This window comes from Micropterus salmoides, unplaced genomic scaffold (genome assembly GCF_014851395.1).
Source record: "Micropterus salmoides isolate LMB-PRFRI ecotype aquatic unplaced genomic scaffold, ASM1485139v1 Ms_hic_scaffold_1, whole genome shotgun sequence".
NCBI lineage: Eukaryota > Metazoa > Chordata > Actinopteri > Centrarchiformes > Centrarchidae > Micropterus > Micropterus salmoides.
Genome location: NW_024040040.1, coordinates 52,573,441 through 52,591,794, shown reverse-complemented (window position 1 = coordinate 52,591,794; position 18,354 = coordinate 52,573,441). Strand labels below are relative to the sequence as shown.

The following is an 18,354-nucleotide window of genomic DNA, read 5'->3' as shown; positions in this document are numbered from 1 at the left end:
TCATAAATATAAAAATATAAAAGAAGAACTTAAGTTGCTTTTTTTGGACAATGCACATTTGTTTCTTCTATATTGAATCCGAATCAGAATCAGCTTTATTGCCAGGTATGTGTACACATGCGAGGAATTTGACCCTGAATTGTACATTGCTCACGATGTGCTTACTCATACAAAAATACAAAATCACAATAATAGGAATAAAATAAAGTCAGACACAGACTTCAGTGTAGAAAACACAAATATACACACTATGAACAAAAACAATGTAGACATTTTGACAAATGGTGCAGTGAGCAGAGTGCAAAGGATGCAGGAGTCTGTACATGTTGGAGGTGGATGTGATATACAGGTACATATACATGCATACATGTACACATGTACACAGTGCAAAGAAGCATAGTGCAAAGGATGCTGGAATAAATAAGTATAAGTATTTTGTGCAGGAGTAATGACCTGAGGTAGGTGGATTGGTATACAGTATCTACAATATGACAATACAACAGTATGAACAGCACTGAAACAGAGAATGGTGAATAAATGTTAGCCAGTAAACACAGTTATTATGGGTTATTGCACAGGAATTGTTCCTGACACTGTGAGTCAGAAATCAGCTGTTCATCAGAGTGATGGCTTGTGGGAAGAAACTGTTCCTGAGTCTGTTGGTTTTGGCGTGCAGTGCTCTGTAGCGCCTACCAGAGGGGAGGAGCTGGAACAGGTTGTGTCCGGGGTGAGATGGATCTGCAGTGATGGAGGGGCAGGTTGGCACCGATGATCAAATTTAAATTGCATTTTCATTAGATAACATTTCTTGGTGCAAGCTATTTTTCAGAACATTTATAACAAGTACTTTCAAAAGGTGATGGAGACAAAATCAGCCATTTCAAAATGTGGTGGGGACATGTCCCCAGCGTCCCCCTGTGTAAATGACACCTATGGTGCAGGGCTGAGGTTCTTGTACTTGCTTGCAGTGGTGGAAAGTAACTAAGTACATTTACTCAAATACTGTACTTAAGTACAAATTTGAGGTAGGCTACTTATACTTTACTTGAGTATTTTCTTTTCATGCCACTTTCTACTTCTACTACATCTCACAGGGAGATATTGTACTTTTTACTTCACTACATTTATCTGACAGCTTCAGTTACTTTACAAAGTAAGATTTTTAAACACAAAACATATGAAGAGTTTATAAAATATGATGTTTTGTAATACATCAAACTTCCCAACAGTTTATACAAGTACAGCTGACATGATTATTAGATTGACATTGATTTAACTGGCAATAGTTTTGATGGATAGATTTGATTTTTTGGGTAAAACATTTTATGGTTCCACCTTTACAAGTGTGAAGATTTGCTGCCTTTACTTTAAATTATTATTGTTTTGAGGTTTGGACTGTTGGCCGGACAAAAAACAAGCACTGAAGGTGTCACTTTGGGCTCTGGGTAATCATGACGGCATTTCTCACTGTTTTTAGAATTTAAAAATCGATTAATGGAGAAAATAATCAGCAGATATAACCATAAATAATCATTAGTTGCAGTCTGATACAAAATAGTTAAAAATGAGCTCTAGCTCAACAACTACAGCAATAAAGTCCTGCTTTTCCATTAATGCATGAGGAATAATAATTTCTTCTGCAAAGAGTAATTTAACTTTTAATACTATAGGTACATTTTCCTGATTATACTTACATAGTGTTACTTTAGTAACATTTTCAATGCAGGACTTTTACTTATCCCCGGGCCCGACCCCGGTTAAGCGGATGAAGATGGATGGATGGACTTTTACTTGTAATAGAGTATTCTTACAGTCTGGTCTTAGTATTTTTACTTAAGTAAAGGATCTGTATACTTTTGCCCACCACTGTTTACATGATTATTTCATTTTATGGTACTTTCAGAATCAGGTTTATTTACTGGTAGGCTACATTTTGACATATGAGGAATTCGCCTTGGTATATTGGTGCTTACATAAACATAAATATAGAAATATAAATATAAAGTAAAGAGATTAAACATTTTCAAGATATACAAAATAAAATGCAACATATCAGAAGCAAATATTCTACTTTTTATTCCCCTATATTTATTTGATAACATTAATTGAAACTTACTAAAACAGTATAGGTTAGAACAAGACTTTATCAATCCCTGGGGGAAATCAGATCAGAATCAGAATCATAAACGGCGTACTTTATTGATCCCCAAAGGGAAAATTGTTGTGTTACAGCTGTTCACATAATAATCAAGGCATTAAATAAATTGAAATAATAATTAAAAAGTTGGCAAATATAAAATATACAAAAATCTGAAAATATAAACAGGAGTGTGTAAATGTGCAAACAGTATATGACAGAAGTGTAATGAATAAAAAGCAGCCCAGTAAACTAAAGATTTGTCCTGGGATCAGAGAGAACTACAAAACAGATAACAGAGCCGTTTGATGACGTCATTAAACAACGACGGACCTGACACATGGATAAGAATATATTTATTCATTTTTTGGAGTAGAAAAAAGTCAAAAACGTGTGTCCGGTTCGTTAGTAAACATTTATGGGCGGCATATAAACAGTAGCCATTTTATTTAACGTAAAATGTATTTTACATTAAAAAGATAAATAAATTGCATCAGCCGTTGTGAAAGGACCCCTCGTTGCTTTTACTTGGATGAATCACCCGAGTTGCAAAAGTACGTCTCTGTCAGTTAAACTAACAAATATATAGCAAGCGTATTGTTACAAACACTTGTGGTTTTCTACTAACACAACAGAAAGTAAACATAGTTTTATGAGATAACCGGTTGTTGGAAGAAGAAGGGGGGAAAAAATAGTCTTCATCGGTTGATCAGGCATTCGCCGGAGCCGCCTCCTTCATACCCTTTTCATTCAAGATGGCGGGCGACGAGTCTGGTACAACGCTTGGTCAGCCGCATCTGGCCAGACAAGACCTTAGTTCTCTGGTAAGTGTCCGGTTAATCGTTTTTACAGCATAGTGCTGGTGTGTCGGCGGCTGTTGGCGCGTCGTGTTGCCAAAACTGTTTCACGAAAGGTGATTTTATTCAACTAACGGTCGCCGGGGGTTCTGCGCCGGCACATGACGGCAGGCCCCGGCGGGGCGGGGAGCCGCAGACAGCCGCTTCTCTGCTAACAAACATTATGTCTTAGCGTTACACTCACTTTGATCAACGTTTAAAAATCACACCGCCCTTTGGATGTATCGTGTGTTTTTCAGCGCCGAAGTGGTCGCCATCTTTGTTCTACGTCAATAATATCCGTTTTAACCCTGGTGTGATCACAACGTTAGCTTCACCTGCTAAGTTTATGTTAAATCTGTTAAAATGTGAATGGGGTTCGTTGCGGTGATGAGAGCAGAGGTCGTGTTCAGGAAAACTCCTCTTTTTGCGGGCTGTCATCTATTTTTTATTTTTCTTTACATCAGTAATCGATACAGTAGAGTTTTAAATATGTTATTGGTTGAAGGGGTTGTTAATGATGCTTACGCTACCTTTTTGTGTGTTTTCATTTTAATCAGTAGTCATTAAAGTAAATAATAGAACAGAGACAGCTTGCTTTGTTGTTTTATCAGTTTACTAACTTCAGCCAAGTTTCATGTGATTATTATAAAGCTAGTGCATATTTATGAAATGTAAAGCTTAAGTCTGGTGTTGCTGATGCAACAGAATGTCAGACTCTTTGTCCCATATCCATGTCTGTAAACCGGTTAGCCAAACCACATGTGAGATACAAACAGAAAGTGCAGCAACAAACAAATCTACCAATTATTTTCACAATTAATCGTTTAGTCTTTCAAATGTGAATGTGAAAAAGGCTCATAACAATTTTCCAGAGCCCAAAGTGACGTCTTCAAATTGCTTCTTTTGTGCAACAAACAGTCTAAAACCCAAACACTCTTCATTTACTGTCATAAATGACAAAATATAGCAGCAGTTCCTCAGATTTAAGAAGATGAAACCAGCAAATGTTTCACAGTAGAATGACTGAAACGATTAATCGAAAATACAGCAGATAATATGTTGCTGCAGCACGAACATGTTTGCAGAGTCAATGTTTGCATGTCCGTCATACGGCTGCCTTTGTTTCTATTCTCCTCCAGGATTAAAGAGGGGACGGGGGTGCAGCAGCTCTGTGTTGGTTTTCAGTGTGTGATGGGTTTTACATGAGTTGTTCTCTTGGCAGGATGTGTCTACCTTGACGCCTCTCTCTCCAGAGATCATCAGCAGACAGGCCACCATCAATATCGGTACGGGAATCAGATTTCATGTCTTTCAGCATGTTTTTCTTGTGGCAGACGAGGACAGCCTGTTGTGACGTTTCTCTCTCTCTCTCTTTCAGGCACCATCGGTCATGTGGCCCATGGAAAGTCCACAGTAGTGAAGGCCATTTCTGGTGTTCACACTGTCCGGTTCAAGAACGAGCTGGAGAGGAATATCACCATCAAGCTAGGATATGCTAACGCTAAGGTAAGAGGCACTGAGTCACGTCACGGGGTAGCACAGGTTGGATGACATTAATTCAAGTGACCGAAACTCTCAATAATGTAAGTTGTATTATCCTTAAAAGGTAAATATTAGTCACCGCTGGCTGGTAACTGTGGTAGTTTTTAGTTGGTATCTATATTAACGTTTTCTTTTCAACTTGTTTTAAACCGTTGCACGTCTTTAAAATCAGACTTCCACAGTGGAAGGACATGACGGGATCCCTGTCTGTCATACCAGCTAGATCATCTCTGAAAAAGTCCTGGAAAATTATCTGTAGAAAAGAGCGGGGAACCCTGATTAAAAATGGTAAAACTTGTCAGTACATAATAATTCTAGCCAGGGTAGAAAAATACTGAATCGCTTAAATAAAGAAGCTCTCACAGGGGAGCACTAACAGGGCAGAAACTTGACACTTTGGAAGGAGTTCAGTTTCATATGAATGCCCAAGTCTTACTTCCTATAATCACTTTCTCTCTAAAGTAAAACTTCTGACCAGTAAGATGGAGTGTATTTAAAGTGACCCGACGCGTCCATGTTTTTGTAGGTCTATCAGCTGGACGACCCCAGCTGTCCCCGGCCAGAGTGCTACAGGTCGTGTGGCAGCAGCACTCCCGATGAGTTTCCCTCAGACATCCCCGGCACCAAGGGCAACTTCAAACTGGTCAGGTAAGCCTGAAGAGAGAGAGAGGGCACAGGTCTAAGCTGTTAAACAAATATCCTGCTGAAATCAGTTTCACAGTAAAATCTTCATCTGTGCGACTTTTCTTTCCTCCAGACACGTGTCCTTTGTCGACTGTCCCGGTCACGACATTTTGATGGCAACTATGTTGAACGGAGCCGCCGTCATGGATGCAGCCCTCCTGCTTATTGGTGAGTCTCTGACTCCCATCAACAGCACAAACCTTGTCTTAATGTGTGTGTTATTTACTCGCAGTTCGCTCTTTAGAAGTCACCTGATTGTTGTTGTCGTCTCTGTCCGCCAGCCGGTAACGAGTCGTGTCCTCAGCCCCAGACGTCAGAGCACTTGGCGGCCATAGAGATCATGAAGCTGAAGCACATCCTCATCCTGCAGAACAAGATCGACCTGGTGAAGGAGAGCCAGGCCAAAGAGCAGTACGAGCAGATCCTCGCCTTCGTCCAGGGTGAGTTCTCTAAAGAACCGGGTCCATCAGGGGTTCTTCTTCTTCAAAAAAGCTTTTTACATTTCCTCCTCTTCAGGTCACTTTCTCTAAACCTCCGCTGACGCTGTGTGTGATGTTTGTCCTGCAGGCACAGTAGCAGAGGGCGCTCCCATCATTCCTATCTCCGCACAGCTGAAGTACAACATCGAGGTAGTTTGTGAGTACATCGTCAAAAAGATCCCGGTGCCCCTGAGAGACTTCACGTCCGAGCCCAGACTCATCGGTAAAAAAAACACCTTCACTCTGTGACCTGTTGTGTCTGCTTCATGTTTTCCTCATCGTGTATTTAACCTCACATCACACTCTCGTTGTTTGTTTGCTGTGAAGCACAAAACGCTGTCTGAGTGAATCTGAATGCTACTAAATGAAACCCGGTAAACGTCTCCTGTGTTTTTAGTCATCAGATCTTTTGATGTGAACAAGCCCGGCTGTGAAGTCGATGACTTGAAAGGAGGCGTAGCAGGAGGAAGTATCCTGAAGGGCGTGCTCAAGGTGAGATTTGGTTTTATTGTTACTTCAGCTGTTCACAGCACTTGTCTTCTGTTATAATCAGAGAGGGTGGATGTTTGGTTACTTCCTGTCTTGCCTCTTACCGAGTTGTTTTTCCTCACTACTCGCTTATCTTGAGTGAGTTACATTTTCTGACATAGCATTAATCAAATTTTGAGCCCTTTATCTTCTGTGTTATTCCGAAAAGCCAAGCAACAAATCATCGTATAGTATGACCAACACCATATTGGATACATTAAACATACATACGTCCTGTGGGCCTGTGTGTTATGATGCATGAATTATCTTGCTTGGAGTAATTTCCACATGCTGTTTTGAAATATTGTGACGTTCATATGGAGTTATGCTTTCAAACGTTTACTTCGGTAATCCCTTTCCGGTTAACAATGATAGCAAGGCAGGTTTTGCACAATACCTGAAACTAAAATAGTCCCACACAACTGACTGTTTGATAAAGTTTCCACAGTATCCGGTTCTGTCGAGCCTCAGGCCGATGTTCAGCAGGTCGAGGTACGAAGTAATGTGCCAAGATGATGCTTCCTCTGCACACGGCTTTAGTCTCATGTGTCACATGACCAGAGTGTTATCGCTTTATCATATATATTGATATAATTGCAAGTGCGATTAATGTGTGCGCGACCTGCAGGTGGGTCAGGAGCTCGAGGTGCGGCCAGGTATCGTATCCAAAGACCACGAAGGGAAGCTGATGTGCAAACCCATCTTCTCCAAGATCGTCTCTTTGTTTGCTGAGCACAACGACCTGCAGTACGCTGCGCCCGGAGGCCTGATCGGTACGTCCACACGCACATTTTTAAACCTGGATTGATCCTTTTTATGTGGAAGATATTAAAAGAGTAAATCCAGACGCAGCAGTCCCTAAACTCATCACACATTTTGAGTGATTTTAAATGGAGCTCAGAAAACCTGGAACTTAAGACATATTATTTAATGATAGCCGTCATTTAACATGAGGCTGCTGCAGGAGCAGATCTGACGCTGATGTTTTCTGGGTTTATGATTGTTTAGCTTTCCTAAATTTGTTCTTGGCCTGGTTAAAGCCACCTCGATATCCATAACCAGCTTACTTCTGGCCCAAAACAAATCAAGACCACATTGGATTCAGACATGAAAACACTGACTCACAGAGATGTGAGCTGAATATATAATATCCTAAAGTAAGTAAACCGTGTGTGTGTGTGTGTGTGTGTGTGTGTGTGTGTGTGTGTGCAGGCGTGGGAACTAAGATCGACCCGACGCTGTGCCGTGCGGATCGTATGGTCGGTCAGGTGCTGGGCGCCGTCGGAGCGTTGCCAGAGATCTTCACCGAGCTGGAGATCTCCTACTTCCTGCTCAGGAGGCTGCTGGGAGTCCGCACAGAGGGGGACAAGAAGGCTGCCAAGGTGAGGCGACATGGCATCATGGGACATGTAGTCCTTCTGAACTATAACACAGGAACGATGTTCGAGCTGTAACTAGAGTGAAGATGCAGAAACATGAAGCTCCTGGACCGTCAAGCCTTTGAAACGGCCTTTAGAGGAGAGATTAATGTGCTGTGAGGAACCAGCCCAGTCATCTAGAGTCAGGACATTTCAGTTTTAATGGCTCTGTTATATTCTTGCTGGCATGTGGAGGATCTGACAGCTTTTACCAAACGCGCAGTCCTCTCATAAACACGGTGATCCTCCAGAAACTGATCCTCTTGGTCTCGTTGTGCCTCTGCAGGTCCAGAAGCTGTCTAAGAACGAGGTGCTGATGGTCAACATCGGCTCGTTGTCGACAGGCGGCCGCGTCAGCGCCGTCAAGGCTGATTTGGCCAAGATCGTCCTCACCAACCCGGTCTGCACAGAGGTCGGCGAGAAGATCGCCCTGAGTCGACGTGTGGAGAAGCACTGGCGGTAAGAATCAGGCTGACGACTGAAGAGCAAAGTCTGTCCAGTACACGGCTAAAGGTCAATTTATATCTACAGCTCAATGTGCACCTCCCCAAAAATGTAACTACATGTAACTGTGGTCAAGTTGGTATTGTTGTATTTCTGGCTTGTCTTTCTTCTTCTGCCTCGACCGGTTCAAGCGTCCTGCGCACCGTCTCCTCCGACTTCGTCTCTCGTTTCTGCGTTTCAGTAACTTGACTAAAAGTAACTGCTGTTCAACATCGATCAGCTCCAGCTGCAACATGATGCGCTCACGTTCAGTCTCCATTGCATGTAGCAGCCTACACCGGTGAAGAAGAAGAAGAAACTCAGCACAGTGGAACCCCACCGCCAACTAGTGTTTTGGCGGGGTAATTGCAGAGCGACACAGGGCCAAAAACGAGTATAAATGGGCCTTTAGATTTTAACTTTTAACTGTCAGTCGTCTGTGAAATCGTGTTTATATTTGTGGAATTCAGATTGCTGCCAGTTAGTTGATTAATTCTTCTTCCAACATCAACAGGAAAAGTCTGAACTGTTTCCAAACTCGGGAAGCTTCTCGTTAGGGATGAAGACAGAAGGATTTTTAGTAATTAGGAAGCAAACAGAGCGTTTATGATGTAAAATGCTCTTTTTAATGTGGTCGTCTAATCGCTTCCTCTCCTCCTTCTTCCTGTCAGTCTGATTGGATGGGGGCAGATCAGGAGGGGCGTGACCATCACACCCACAGTGGACGATGACTGAGGAGGAAAACGCTGGACATCACAGCCATCACCACACGCTTTTTTTGTTGTTTTTATTTCCACAAGGAGGAAGGAACAGAACAGGACGCGTCTGTGGTGTAAAGATATTTACAGACGCCACCTCCCTCTGCTCCTCTTCCTCAGACGAAGGAGAGCCGAGGAGGCCCTTTAGACTATCCTATCGGCCCTCCAGAGGCCCCTGGGCGGTTGATCGAGTACAGATATGATCCTGTACTGTGCAGATTTCAGTCTGAGCTAATAAAAATACATTTGGAAGAAATCTGTTTGTCCTGTTTCATTCATGTTAGAACGTGTTTGTCTCAGCTGAGGATTAACTGCAGATCAACATAAAACTTTTAATATATCTGTCAGAATCAGACCTGAGTTGATTAATTTATGAGTCATGAATGGAATGAATTAATGTTAAATGGTTTATTGTTTTAGTACTTTTTAAAGCAGAAATACCAAACGTTTCCTCAGCTTTTCTTTGTCTTGTGTGATGGAGCAGTAACCTGGACGTGTTTGGGTTAGTGAGTGGTGATAGGATCTCCCCGGGCTGTGGGAGAGATTTGCTTATATCTTGTGCACACAAGTTATCATCATGACCAAATAATAAACTGATTTAGTTGATAATTAAAACAATCACTACTTGTTTACACTAACCTATTGCATTTAAATATAATCTATATAAAACTCTAGCTACAACTAATGTAGTTCATCAGTCCTGCATGAAGGTATCGTACTGACAGGTGTTACTTAGCCATTCTTCACTGATATAAATGGAGTGGACAAAATAATAGAAACACCTGTATAATGCAATACAGTCCAAACAGCTGCCTCCAAAACAGTAATAAACTGGCAGCTCAGCACAATAACATGCTCATTAAAATATTTATTTCTACCTTAATTTACTTTAACAAAGAAACATATTTAGCAAAAACTGCTGGTTAATTTTCACAAATACATTGTCATTGGATAGAAAAATAAATAAAACGTGTTCATAGAAATAAAACCTGGGGGGGGGGAGATCACGTCTTGCTTATGTTGCAGTATCTTCAGTATCTTTTGGGGGTAATTTATATTTAATATTGTGCTTTCACTTAATAACTCTGCAGATAGAGATTTTTAACGCAAAATTTAATATCAGTAAGATTGTATTGATAACAAATTCACTAGCTAAAATATATATATATACACACTTTACTAGTTACAGAGTATTTCTACACTGTGGAGCTGCTGCTTTGTAGTAGTATCTGAGTTGGTGTATCTGGAGTATCAGATGCCAAAACATTTAACATTTACTGAAGGTGTTGTCGCACTTCCGGGATGATCCACCTGACGAGCACGAGTCATGACGTCATCTAGGTATTTAAGCAAAGTCGGTGCAAAGTGAAGATGAAGTGGAGACTGTCGAGGCTGCGGAAATCATTTTTAGTCAACGCTGAGTTCACCTGATCCTTTCTGTTTAGTGTTTTTGTGTTCGCTCCAAACAAACAGACCGTGAACGCATCGCCGGGACCAGTTTTTATTTATTGATTGATTGTTTTGTTTCGGAGCTCAACTCTTCTTCACCCTCCTCATGGACTCTGCAGGTGAGACCAGTTGTGCAGAGATTTCACTGCAGCAAAATATCCAGAACTGCAACCAGCGGGACTTTAGTCCTGGAGGTTCAGAGGCTACTTCCTGTGTTCCAGTACTTTTAGGTACTGTAGCCCACTTAAGTACATCTCGGAGGTACTTGTACTTGGAGGCAAATATTGGACGTTTTACTGTACTGCAGTTGTCTGACAGCTTAAGTTACTACTTTTTTGCTTCTCAAATATGTTTTGTTATAACTTAAACTCCCCAACTCTTTATACAAGTACAGCTGAAACTATTAGAGATTAGTCAATAAGTGGATCGACTTCTTAATTAAAGGCAAACACATTTCATGGTTCCAGCTTCTCAAATGTGAACATTTGCTGCTTTTCCTTTTAATTATGTTTAATTTATGTTTAATAATTTTGAGGATTTTGACCTTTTTTTCACAAACTAAATAATCAATTAAAGGAGAAAATAATAAGAAAATCTGTTTTGTTTTGTTTGGGGAAATATTGGATAATTTGAACTGTTTGTTTTCCTCAATAAAAATATAATGTTTATGTATAATTTAATTAATTTGAATCACGACTGAATTAGCACTTAATTTTTCCTTTTCTTTTGTTGAAGATAATTTATATTTTGTTGAAGAAAAGATTTGACTTACTTTTACTCGTGCATATTTGTTGAAAAAAGATTTAATCATAATTATTTTGAATGTTCTGCCTCAGATTTGGGAAGTGATCCACTGTTTGGCACCAAGTGTTGCCCATAAATAAGAGTTTAAACCACAATTAACCATCTGGTTTCTTTAACTTTCACTCAGGGGCAAAAATCAGCCTTTAACTTGAAAAAAATAATAACTATTTAACATTTATCTTGATATCCAATTACATTAATTTTTATTATCGTGATAACACTTTTGGCGATATGAAACAGTTATTTAGTTAAGATCTAGTGAGAAGTTTAGTGAAACTGCGAACAACTCGTGGACAAGAGGTCACAATTCAATAAGGTTGGAAACCACTTTATTAATTTCAAATGATGTGTTTTATATGATTATTATATTTTCTTTATGTAAATATATGTGAAACTTAATCTGAGAAGAAACTGTAGCTGTAGAAGAGTAGAATTAGAAAGAAGCACATTTTAGTAAATATAATTTTACTTTCATACAGTACTGGAGTACTTTGGATACATTTAATTCAACTTTACACAGTAATTAAACATTTGCAACCCTGTAAACATGCAGTCCACGAAGCACCAATGAATAAACGCCTTTATCATCCTGAATTAAAGCATTTAGAATGAATTCATCTTTAACATTTAAAAGATGAGGTTTATAGTAATAATCTTGTCTTCTGGCTCTCATTGGTCAGAGGGTCAGCGGGGACGAGAGGGCGGCGGTCAGAGACGTTCCCCTCTCGACGTCATCATGAACCAGATCCGCAGGAAACGCACGGCCTCGGACAGGAAGCCGCTGGGACGCTTCCTGTCCTGGACCTCGGACCGGAAGGGGATCCCTGAGGACGGAGAGACGGAGGGCAGAGAGGAGGAGAGAGGACGGAGCTCAGGTGTTGTTTCACAGCTGGATGTGAATCTGATGTCACTTCCTTTTTGTTTTCGTTTACTAAACAGTCAAACTTTATCATGTTTTATTACATTACATCTTGGTGATTAAATCCTTTTGACATGAACCCGGAGCTAAACTAGTTCCTGTAGCTGTGAGGAAAAACAAAGTTCCTGCAACAACAACTTAAAGTTGCCTAAAATATGAAATTCTGTCTTTGTGTTTGTGTCCCTCCTCTAGAGCTACAACAAACGATTATTTTTATAATCGGTTAATCATCATACGACGTCCTTAAACATCTTGTTTTGTCAAAAACCCAAAGATATTCAGTTAGCTGTCATAGAGGAGAGAAGAAACCACAAAATATTTACTTAAAAAAAGCCGGAATCAGAGAATTTTGACTTCTTTTATGACTCACAATGATTATTAGATTATCAAAACAGTTGCCGATTAAGTTAATAGCTCCAGAACACATCGAGTGTAAGTGTAGAGGACGCTCTCCTGACTTGTCTCAGACCCCTGAAACGTTTTGCACAGAACAAGTTTTGTTGGCTTTTGTCCTCGGTTAGTTACACTACAATCCCGTTACAGCCGGTAACGATAAGAGGAACGATTTCACATCTAATAGGAAGGGGAACATGTTAAAGTTGAGATGGCAAAATAAAAGAGGTTAAACATATGAAGCCTCGTTAGATCAGATGTGTGTTCGCGTTTCAGGCGCCGCTGTGGCCGTGGAGAGCGAGCGCGACGTCGGCTGGGGTCGAGTGTGTGTTTTCCTGCAGAGGTTGGGGAAGAAAGTCGACAGCCGGAGCCTGAACCTGGCTCACTGTGACCTGACTGCTACAGACCTGCTGGAGCTAGGTGCACACGGTTACTCTCATTTTATAACTGTATAACACACAAGAGGTAAACTCTAGTGTATTTTTGGTACACTTAAAAGCCCCAAAATGTAAAATTTGGTCAAATAAATATACTGCAGGTACAATTACAGTATGCAAAGGATCAAATAATGGAGACAAAATGAAAGTAATATGTTTAAAAATGACTTTATAAAGCATGTTGAAGTTTTCTTTGAAGCGTTTACAGTGAAACTGTCTGAATGAACACGATGATGAAGCAGTTTAGTTTCTCGTGAAGATTATTCGCTCATGTTATGTAAGAAGAAGTCAAGTCGATTCAAGACAGAGTGTGTTCTGCTGAACAGCAGCCAAGGTAAATACACACAGTGTAACAACAGCACAAGTAGAGAGGAGACATGAAGTCAGCTCCGTGATGATATCGAGATCAGAACAGACTAAACCGACCCTATCAGAAAAACTCCTGTGAGCTTATTGAACTGAATGTGTGTTTCAGTTGTAAGTGGAAGATTGTGTAGTTTCCTATTTCAAACTATTACACAGTCTCACTTTAAACCAGAGGCTCCAGACTGAGAGGTCAGGACTCCGATGAGATTAGGTTAGATTAGAAAGCTTTATTAATCTCCAATGAGGAAACTCAGATGACATCAAACAGGACAAGGACAAGAAATAAAAACGATACAGCCATTAAAAGCATTCTGACACCTGATCAGAGCTGACGACAAGATCCACAACATCTAGTTTGGCACTTTTCTGTGATGACCGCCAGTGAATTAGGGGCAAGGACAATCACAGAGCCAGCTTTTTAAATCAACTTACTGATCGTCTACAGTTAAGCACAGCACAAAGAAAGAACACTGACTGTAACGCCTTGATTTTAATTTTATTTTAAAGCAGGTTTCTTCTCACATCAAAGGAGCTTTATCTTCTCAGGGACAACCTTCTTATAAACTGAGTCTCCTTCCAGTTTAGTTTTCTATCACCAACGTATTTACAGGACTGGACAATTTTAATCTTTACAAAGGGGTCGTATCGCTGCGAGTGCGATTGTCTGTTTAGGAAAGTCAGACGTTGGGAAAAGGTGTTTCAGATGTCAAACAACACTTTGACTGTAGCAGGAAAGTCTCAGGTAGCTGCGAGTCTGAGCATCAGCGTCCACGGCGTCACATCGTCTGCCCTCCTTCTTCCTCTTCTCGTCCTCTCAGCGACGTTGCTCCAGTTTCTCCCCCTGCTGGAGGAGGTGGACCTCTCCTGGAACGAGCTGATTGGCGGATGCCTGGCAGCGCTGACCTCTCACCTCCAGCGTGTGGGCGGGATCAGAGCGCTGAGGCTCTGCAGCTGTAGGCTGAACGCTGATGACGTCGCTGCGCTCGGTGGGTCATTATTATTATTATTATTATTATTACGTAGAATATGGACAAACTGACAAAACAAAACTTCTGTAATAAAGTCTGTTAATAGATGAATCAATTAAATAATCAACGACTGTGCAACTAGTTCGTGAATCGACTTTTTAAGAACCAACTTGTGAAATGTGAGGATTTACATCAGAGTAAACTAAATCTCTCTGAAGACGTTATCTTGGGCTCTATTTTCTGACACATCAGAAATAATTATCAGATTAATCAGTAATAAAAATGATCGTTAGCTGTTAAATGTTTCAAACACATTGATTTTATTAAGTACGCTTTGTAAACGTTTGTGTTTGTGTAGGTGACGCTCTCGTCTGCGTCCCTCTCTTGGAGGTCCTCGATTTGTCGTGGAACGGTGGCGTTGGGGGCGGCGCTTTGCAAGGCCTGCTGGGTAAACTTCACCCCACCCTGAGGGAGCTCCGCCTGGTGGCCTGCCGGCTCACTGCAGCTGATGTTCCTGCACTGGGTACTCGCCTTTAATGCACATATACTTGGATGCAAAGGCTGGAACAGGCAACATCCCTCATCTGCTTCCTTTTCCTACATTTCCCATAATGCCGCTGGAGAACAACCACAGATGTTATATTCATGAAGACACTGTGTGTGTGTATAACAAATATGTCTGTCCCCCTCAGGAGGGATGGTGTCCGCTCTCCCCAGACTCAGTGTTTTGGACGTCTCGTGTAACCCTCAGCTCGCACAGGAAGTAGATGTCGGCGGCTTCAGAGGGCTGACCTCCTCCCTCTCCCACGCCGCCTCCCTCACCACGTTGCGCCTTCAGGCCTGCGGTCTGACGACGGACAGCCTGGACGCTCTCAGTATGAGACCTACTGTCAGTATGCATGTACATGTTTGGTTTAGGTTGACGCAGGGAAAGACGTTGTTTTCCGTTTGCAGTTTCTGTAGGTTTTGATTCTTCAGACGCAGCAGCTGCAGCTTCCTACTCCGGCATAGAAGCAAAAAGCTGTTATTCAGGGAGTTTCCAACTCTCTCCAGAGGCTTAAAATGGCAAAAGAAAATGTTTTTCCTGCATTCTTTTGTTCAACTTGTATCACTCCATCTAGGCGACGCCCATTTCTGCCTAAACACTTTATTTTATTATTACTTATTTTGGTTTCACTAAAAATGCTCGCCACACTCTTGTAGCCGTGATCTCTCTGACATAAATTGCTAATTCAATTTAGATTAAACAAAATCTAAACGCTGATAGATTCTACTAAAGTTGGCGGCATTTCACCTGAAGGTACCGCTGTAACAACATGATCACTTTAGATGGCCGGAACTCCGAGAACTTGAGTCTGAATAACTTTTTAAATTTGGCACATTTACATTCCCTGTCCCGCAGGTGGTTCGCTCCGCTGCCTCCCCTCACTGCGAGAGTTGGACCTGTCCTGTAACAAAAGTCTGGCTGGAGGCCTGAGCCGCCTCACCCTCCACCTGAGTCACCTGACTCAGCTGGAGAGCCTCGACCTTCACCTGTGCTGTCTCACGCACAGCGACCTGGAGGCCCTGAGTGAGTCCGAGTGTGTGAGTGAATCTTAAACCTCAGACTGACCTGAAAGCAGGTCATGTGACTCCTTGTCTCCAGTCCAGGTGCTTCCCTCTCTGACGGCGCTGACGGAGCTCGACGTGTCGTCCAATAAGGCGTCAGGGGGCGTGGTCCACCCGCTGGTCTCCGCCCTCCCTCTGACACAGATGAGGCGTCTGCCGCTCAACAGCTGCAGCCTGAACGAGGAGTCCGTTACTGCTTTCGGTACGTACATACTACTGATACTGCTAGAGCTAGTACTGCAACTACTACCTGTAGAACTGATACTTCTGAAACTGGTACTGTGAGTATTAATACTGCAGGGATAGAAGTATTCACATAATTTACTTAAGTTAAAGTGGTAATACTACAATGTATAAATATTATTACAAGTCAAAATGTATTCAAAGTATTACAAGTACTAGTTATTTAGACAAATGGCCCACGTGATGGTTATATTATTATACTTTATAATATAGGATTATTATTACTGGTGCATTCATGTGTAATTGTATTTTACTGTTGTACTTGGTCAAGATAGAGTTCATTTTAATTTTTAATTGGGTAGTTTTTTACAAATATTGTTATAGCTACTAAATAATGTATTAAAAACTACAGTATTTCCTCCTGAAATGGGAATACTCAAGTACTAGCACCTCAGAATTGTACTAAAGTACACTCCTTGCGCAACATGTAGTCAGTTACTACAAATTAACCATTTTATTTTATTTTTAAATACATGTGACTCCATAAAAAGTCTGTTTTGTGTGTGTCAGCTCTCGCCGTGCCGTACCTGCGCGGCGTGGATGTTTCCTGGTGTAAAGTGGTCGGCGGTCGTTTAGCGCTGCTGCTGGACGCTTTGCAGCCGTCACTCATCCTGGAGCTCCGCCTCAGCAGCTGTGCGCTCGCCACTGAGGACCTGCGACACCTGGGTAACACACACACACACTGTTACACAACGAGCCATTCATTTATTTAGATTTAGTTGCCTTTAAAGTTAAAGATAAGCTTTTTACAAGAGATATTTTTTACAAAGTCATTTGTACACGTCACAGTAGGATAAACCACAGTATTTAAATTCATGATGGCTGAGTTCCATTTAGCTGCTTCAGTTTCAGGGTCTTTCATGTTGATTGTAAAATCTGAATTTACAAAATGACGAGTAAATTCAGCCTTCAGACAAATTTCCACCTGAAATGTCACGGAGGAAAACCAAAGAGCCCCTTAAAATGGAAATCCTCCTGAGTCTGGAGCTCTATTTAATCCTGCTTTATTTCGTCCTCCCTCTTTGTCCTGTGCAGCTTCCGTGTGCAGACGCGGCTGCCTGTCCTCTCTGCGGGTGCTGGATCTGTCCTACAACGGCTCGGTAGGTGACGACGGCTGGTTCGCCCTGTTTGCAGCCGGAGGCCTGGGCTCGCTGGAGGACGTTGACCTCAGCCTCCGACCTTCGACCTCTGCTCCCTGCTCACGCTGGCTGCCGGCGCTGCTCACCGCTCTGCCTCGACTGCCTGCTCTGACTCGGCTGGCGCTGCGGCGGTGGACGATGGGCTCTCAGGACAGACAGCAGCTGAACCACCGCCTGAGGAAGAGGAGCGTCCTGCTGGAGTGGGATCCACCCAATACAGAATCAGCGTTTAAAGCGACCAGTCAGGAGAGTCCAGAGGATAGTCAGTCTGAGGAGTAGGGACTCAAAATCCTGAAGATGCTTAGCTGAAAACACGAATAATGGACACCTGAATTAAAAAAAACATGACCAACACTCCAGACAGTCATATAGTTTTTAATTTTTTTAAACACGGAGCACGATATAACACACGTCTGGGAAAATAATAATACAGAAAATATTTTTTATACATTTTCTTTTGCTTTTTCAAATTCGAACAGTAACATGTAAAAAGGAAATGACATAAAGAAACACAGAGCACCAAATATCTTGTTTAGTCTATAAATATTGTATTAAAAACATGTTTTATGGTACCGATATCATGAACCTGATGTGATCTCTGTTGTTGCAAAGAAGAATCTTTAACTGTAGATTGACTTCACATTCATGTCGCCCAGCTAATTTCATAACATGAATATGATATTTATAACACAGGTGCATCTCCAACAATTATCGTGGGAAAGTTCACCGTGAGCAGCAGAACCAGACCTCAGCAAACGTTTGCAGGTGTTTTAAGTTAATCGGCCGATTAAAGATCTTCTCAGGTCGACGTTTCTGTATAAATTCTTTAATGTAAAATTAATTTGGAGATATTGGAGTTTTGATTTCCAAGAGCTGGAAGACGTAATCTTCAAAAATTAAAACAAGAAAAAAGAGCTTGAAATATTTCACTTTGTGTAATGAATCTGGAAGACACGATGGTTTCACTTTTTAAGTTCAGTTATAGAAGAAAATTAAACTTTTCTATTCTACGATATAAGTTTTTGAGATGCACCTGTAAAAACTCAAAACTGTGTCCCACTGTTTTGAGTTAAATCAGACAAAACTCTTTATACAACCAAAACTAGAACTCATGGAGATAAAACACCTTTACTCTAAGAAACTAAAGGGAACTTTGTCCG

At 41.4% G+C, this 18,354-nt stretch overlaps 2 protein-coding genes and 1 pseudogene across 2 annotated transcripts; all 3 read left to right on the top strand.

Moving 5' to 3' along the window:
• Positions 1–18,354, top strand: part of LOC119896614 — an 858,889-nt pseudogene that overhangs the window by 74,200 nt on the left and 766,335 nt on the right.
• eif2s3 (eukaryotic translation initiation factor 2, subunit 3 gamma) lies at positions 2,815–9,124 on the top strand. The gene is made up of 12 exons (XM_038710172.1): positions 2,815–2,961; positions 4,199–4,262; positions 4,355–4,482; positions 5,045–5,166; positions 5,276–5,370; positions 5,484–5,642; positions 5,770–5,904; positions 6,079–6,173; positions 6,838–6,982; positions 7,422–7,591; positions 7,914–8,086; positions 8,782–9,124. Exons 1-12 carry the CDS (start codon positions 2,893–2,895, stop codon positions 8,843–8,845), a joined length of 1,419 nt encoding a protein of 472 aa, XP_038566100.1. The 5' UTR covers positions 2,815–2,892; the 3' UTR covers positions 8,846–9,124.
• On the top strand, positions 10,248–17,823 carry lrrc31 (leucine rich repeat containing 31). Its single transcript, XM_038710169.1, has 10 exons — positions 10,248–10,436; positions 11,802–11,996; positions 12,710–12,853; positions 14,055–14,222; positions 14,563–14,727; positions 14,897–15,079; positions 15,607–15,774; positions 15,850–16,014; positions 16,566–16,721; positions 17,091–17,823. The coding sequence occupies exons 1-10, from the start codon at positions 10,424–10,426 to the stop codon at positions 17,471–17,473; spliced, it is 1,740 nt and encodes a 579-aa protein (XP_038566097.1). The 5' UTR covers positions 10,248–10,423; the 3' UTR covers positions 17,474–17,823.

Excerpts from the sequence above, each read along its gene's own strand:
- eif2s3 (XM_038710172.1), top strand. The coding sequence starts at position 2,893 with ATGGCGGGCGACGAGTCTGGTACAACGCTTGGTCAGCCGCATCTGGCC. Across the intron at positions 2,962-4,198 it reads GACAAGACCTTAGTTCTCTG|GATGTGTCTACCTTGACGCC; the intron begins GTAAGTGTCCGG and ends TTCTCTTGGCAG. Across the intron at positions 5,167-5,275 it reads GGCAACTTCAAACTGGTCAG|ACACGTGTCCTTTGTCGACT; the intron begins GTAAGCCTGAAG and ends TCTTTCCTCCAG.
- lrrc31 (XM_038710169.1), top strand. Across the intron at positions 14,223-14,562 it reads TGATGACGTCGCTGCGCTCG|GTGACGCTCTCGTCTGCGTC; the intron begins GTGGGTCATTAT and ends GTGTTTGTGTAG. Across the intron at positions 14,728-14,896 it reads AGCTGATGTTCCTGCACTGG|GAGGGATGGTGTCCGCTCTC; the intron begins GTACTCGCCTTT and ends TGTCCCCCTCAG.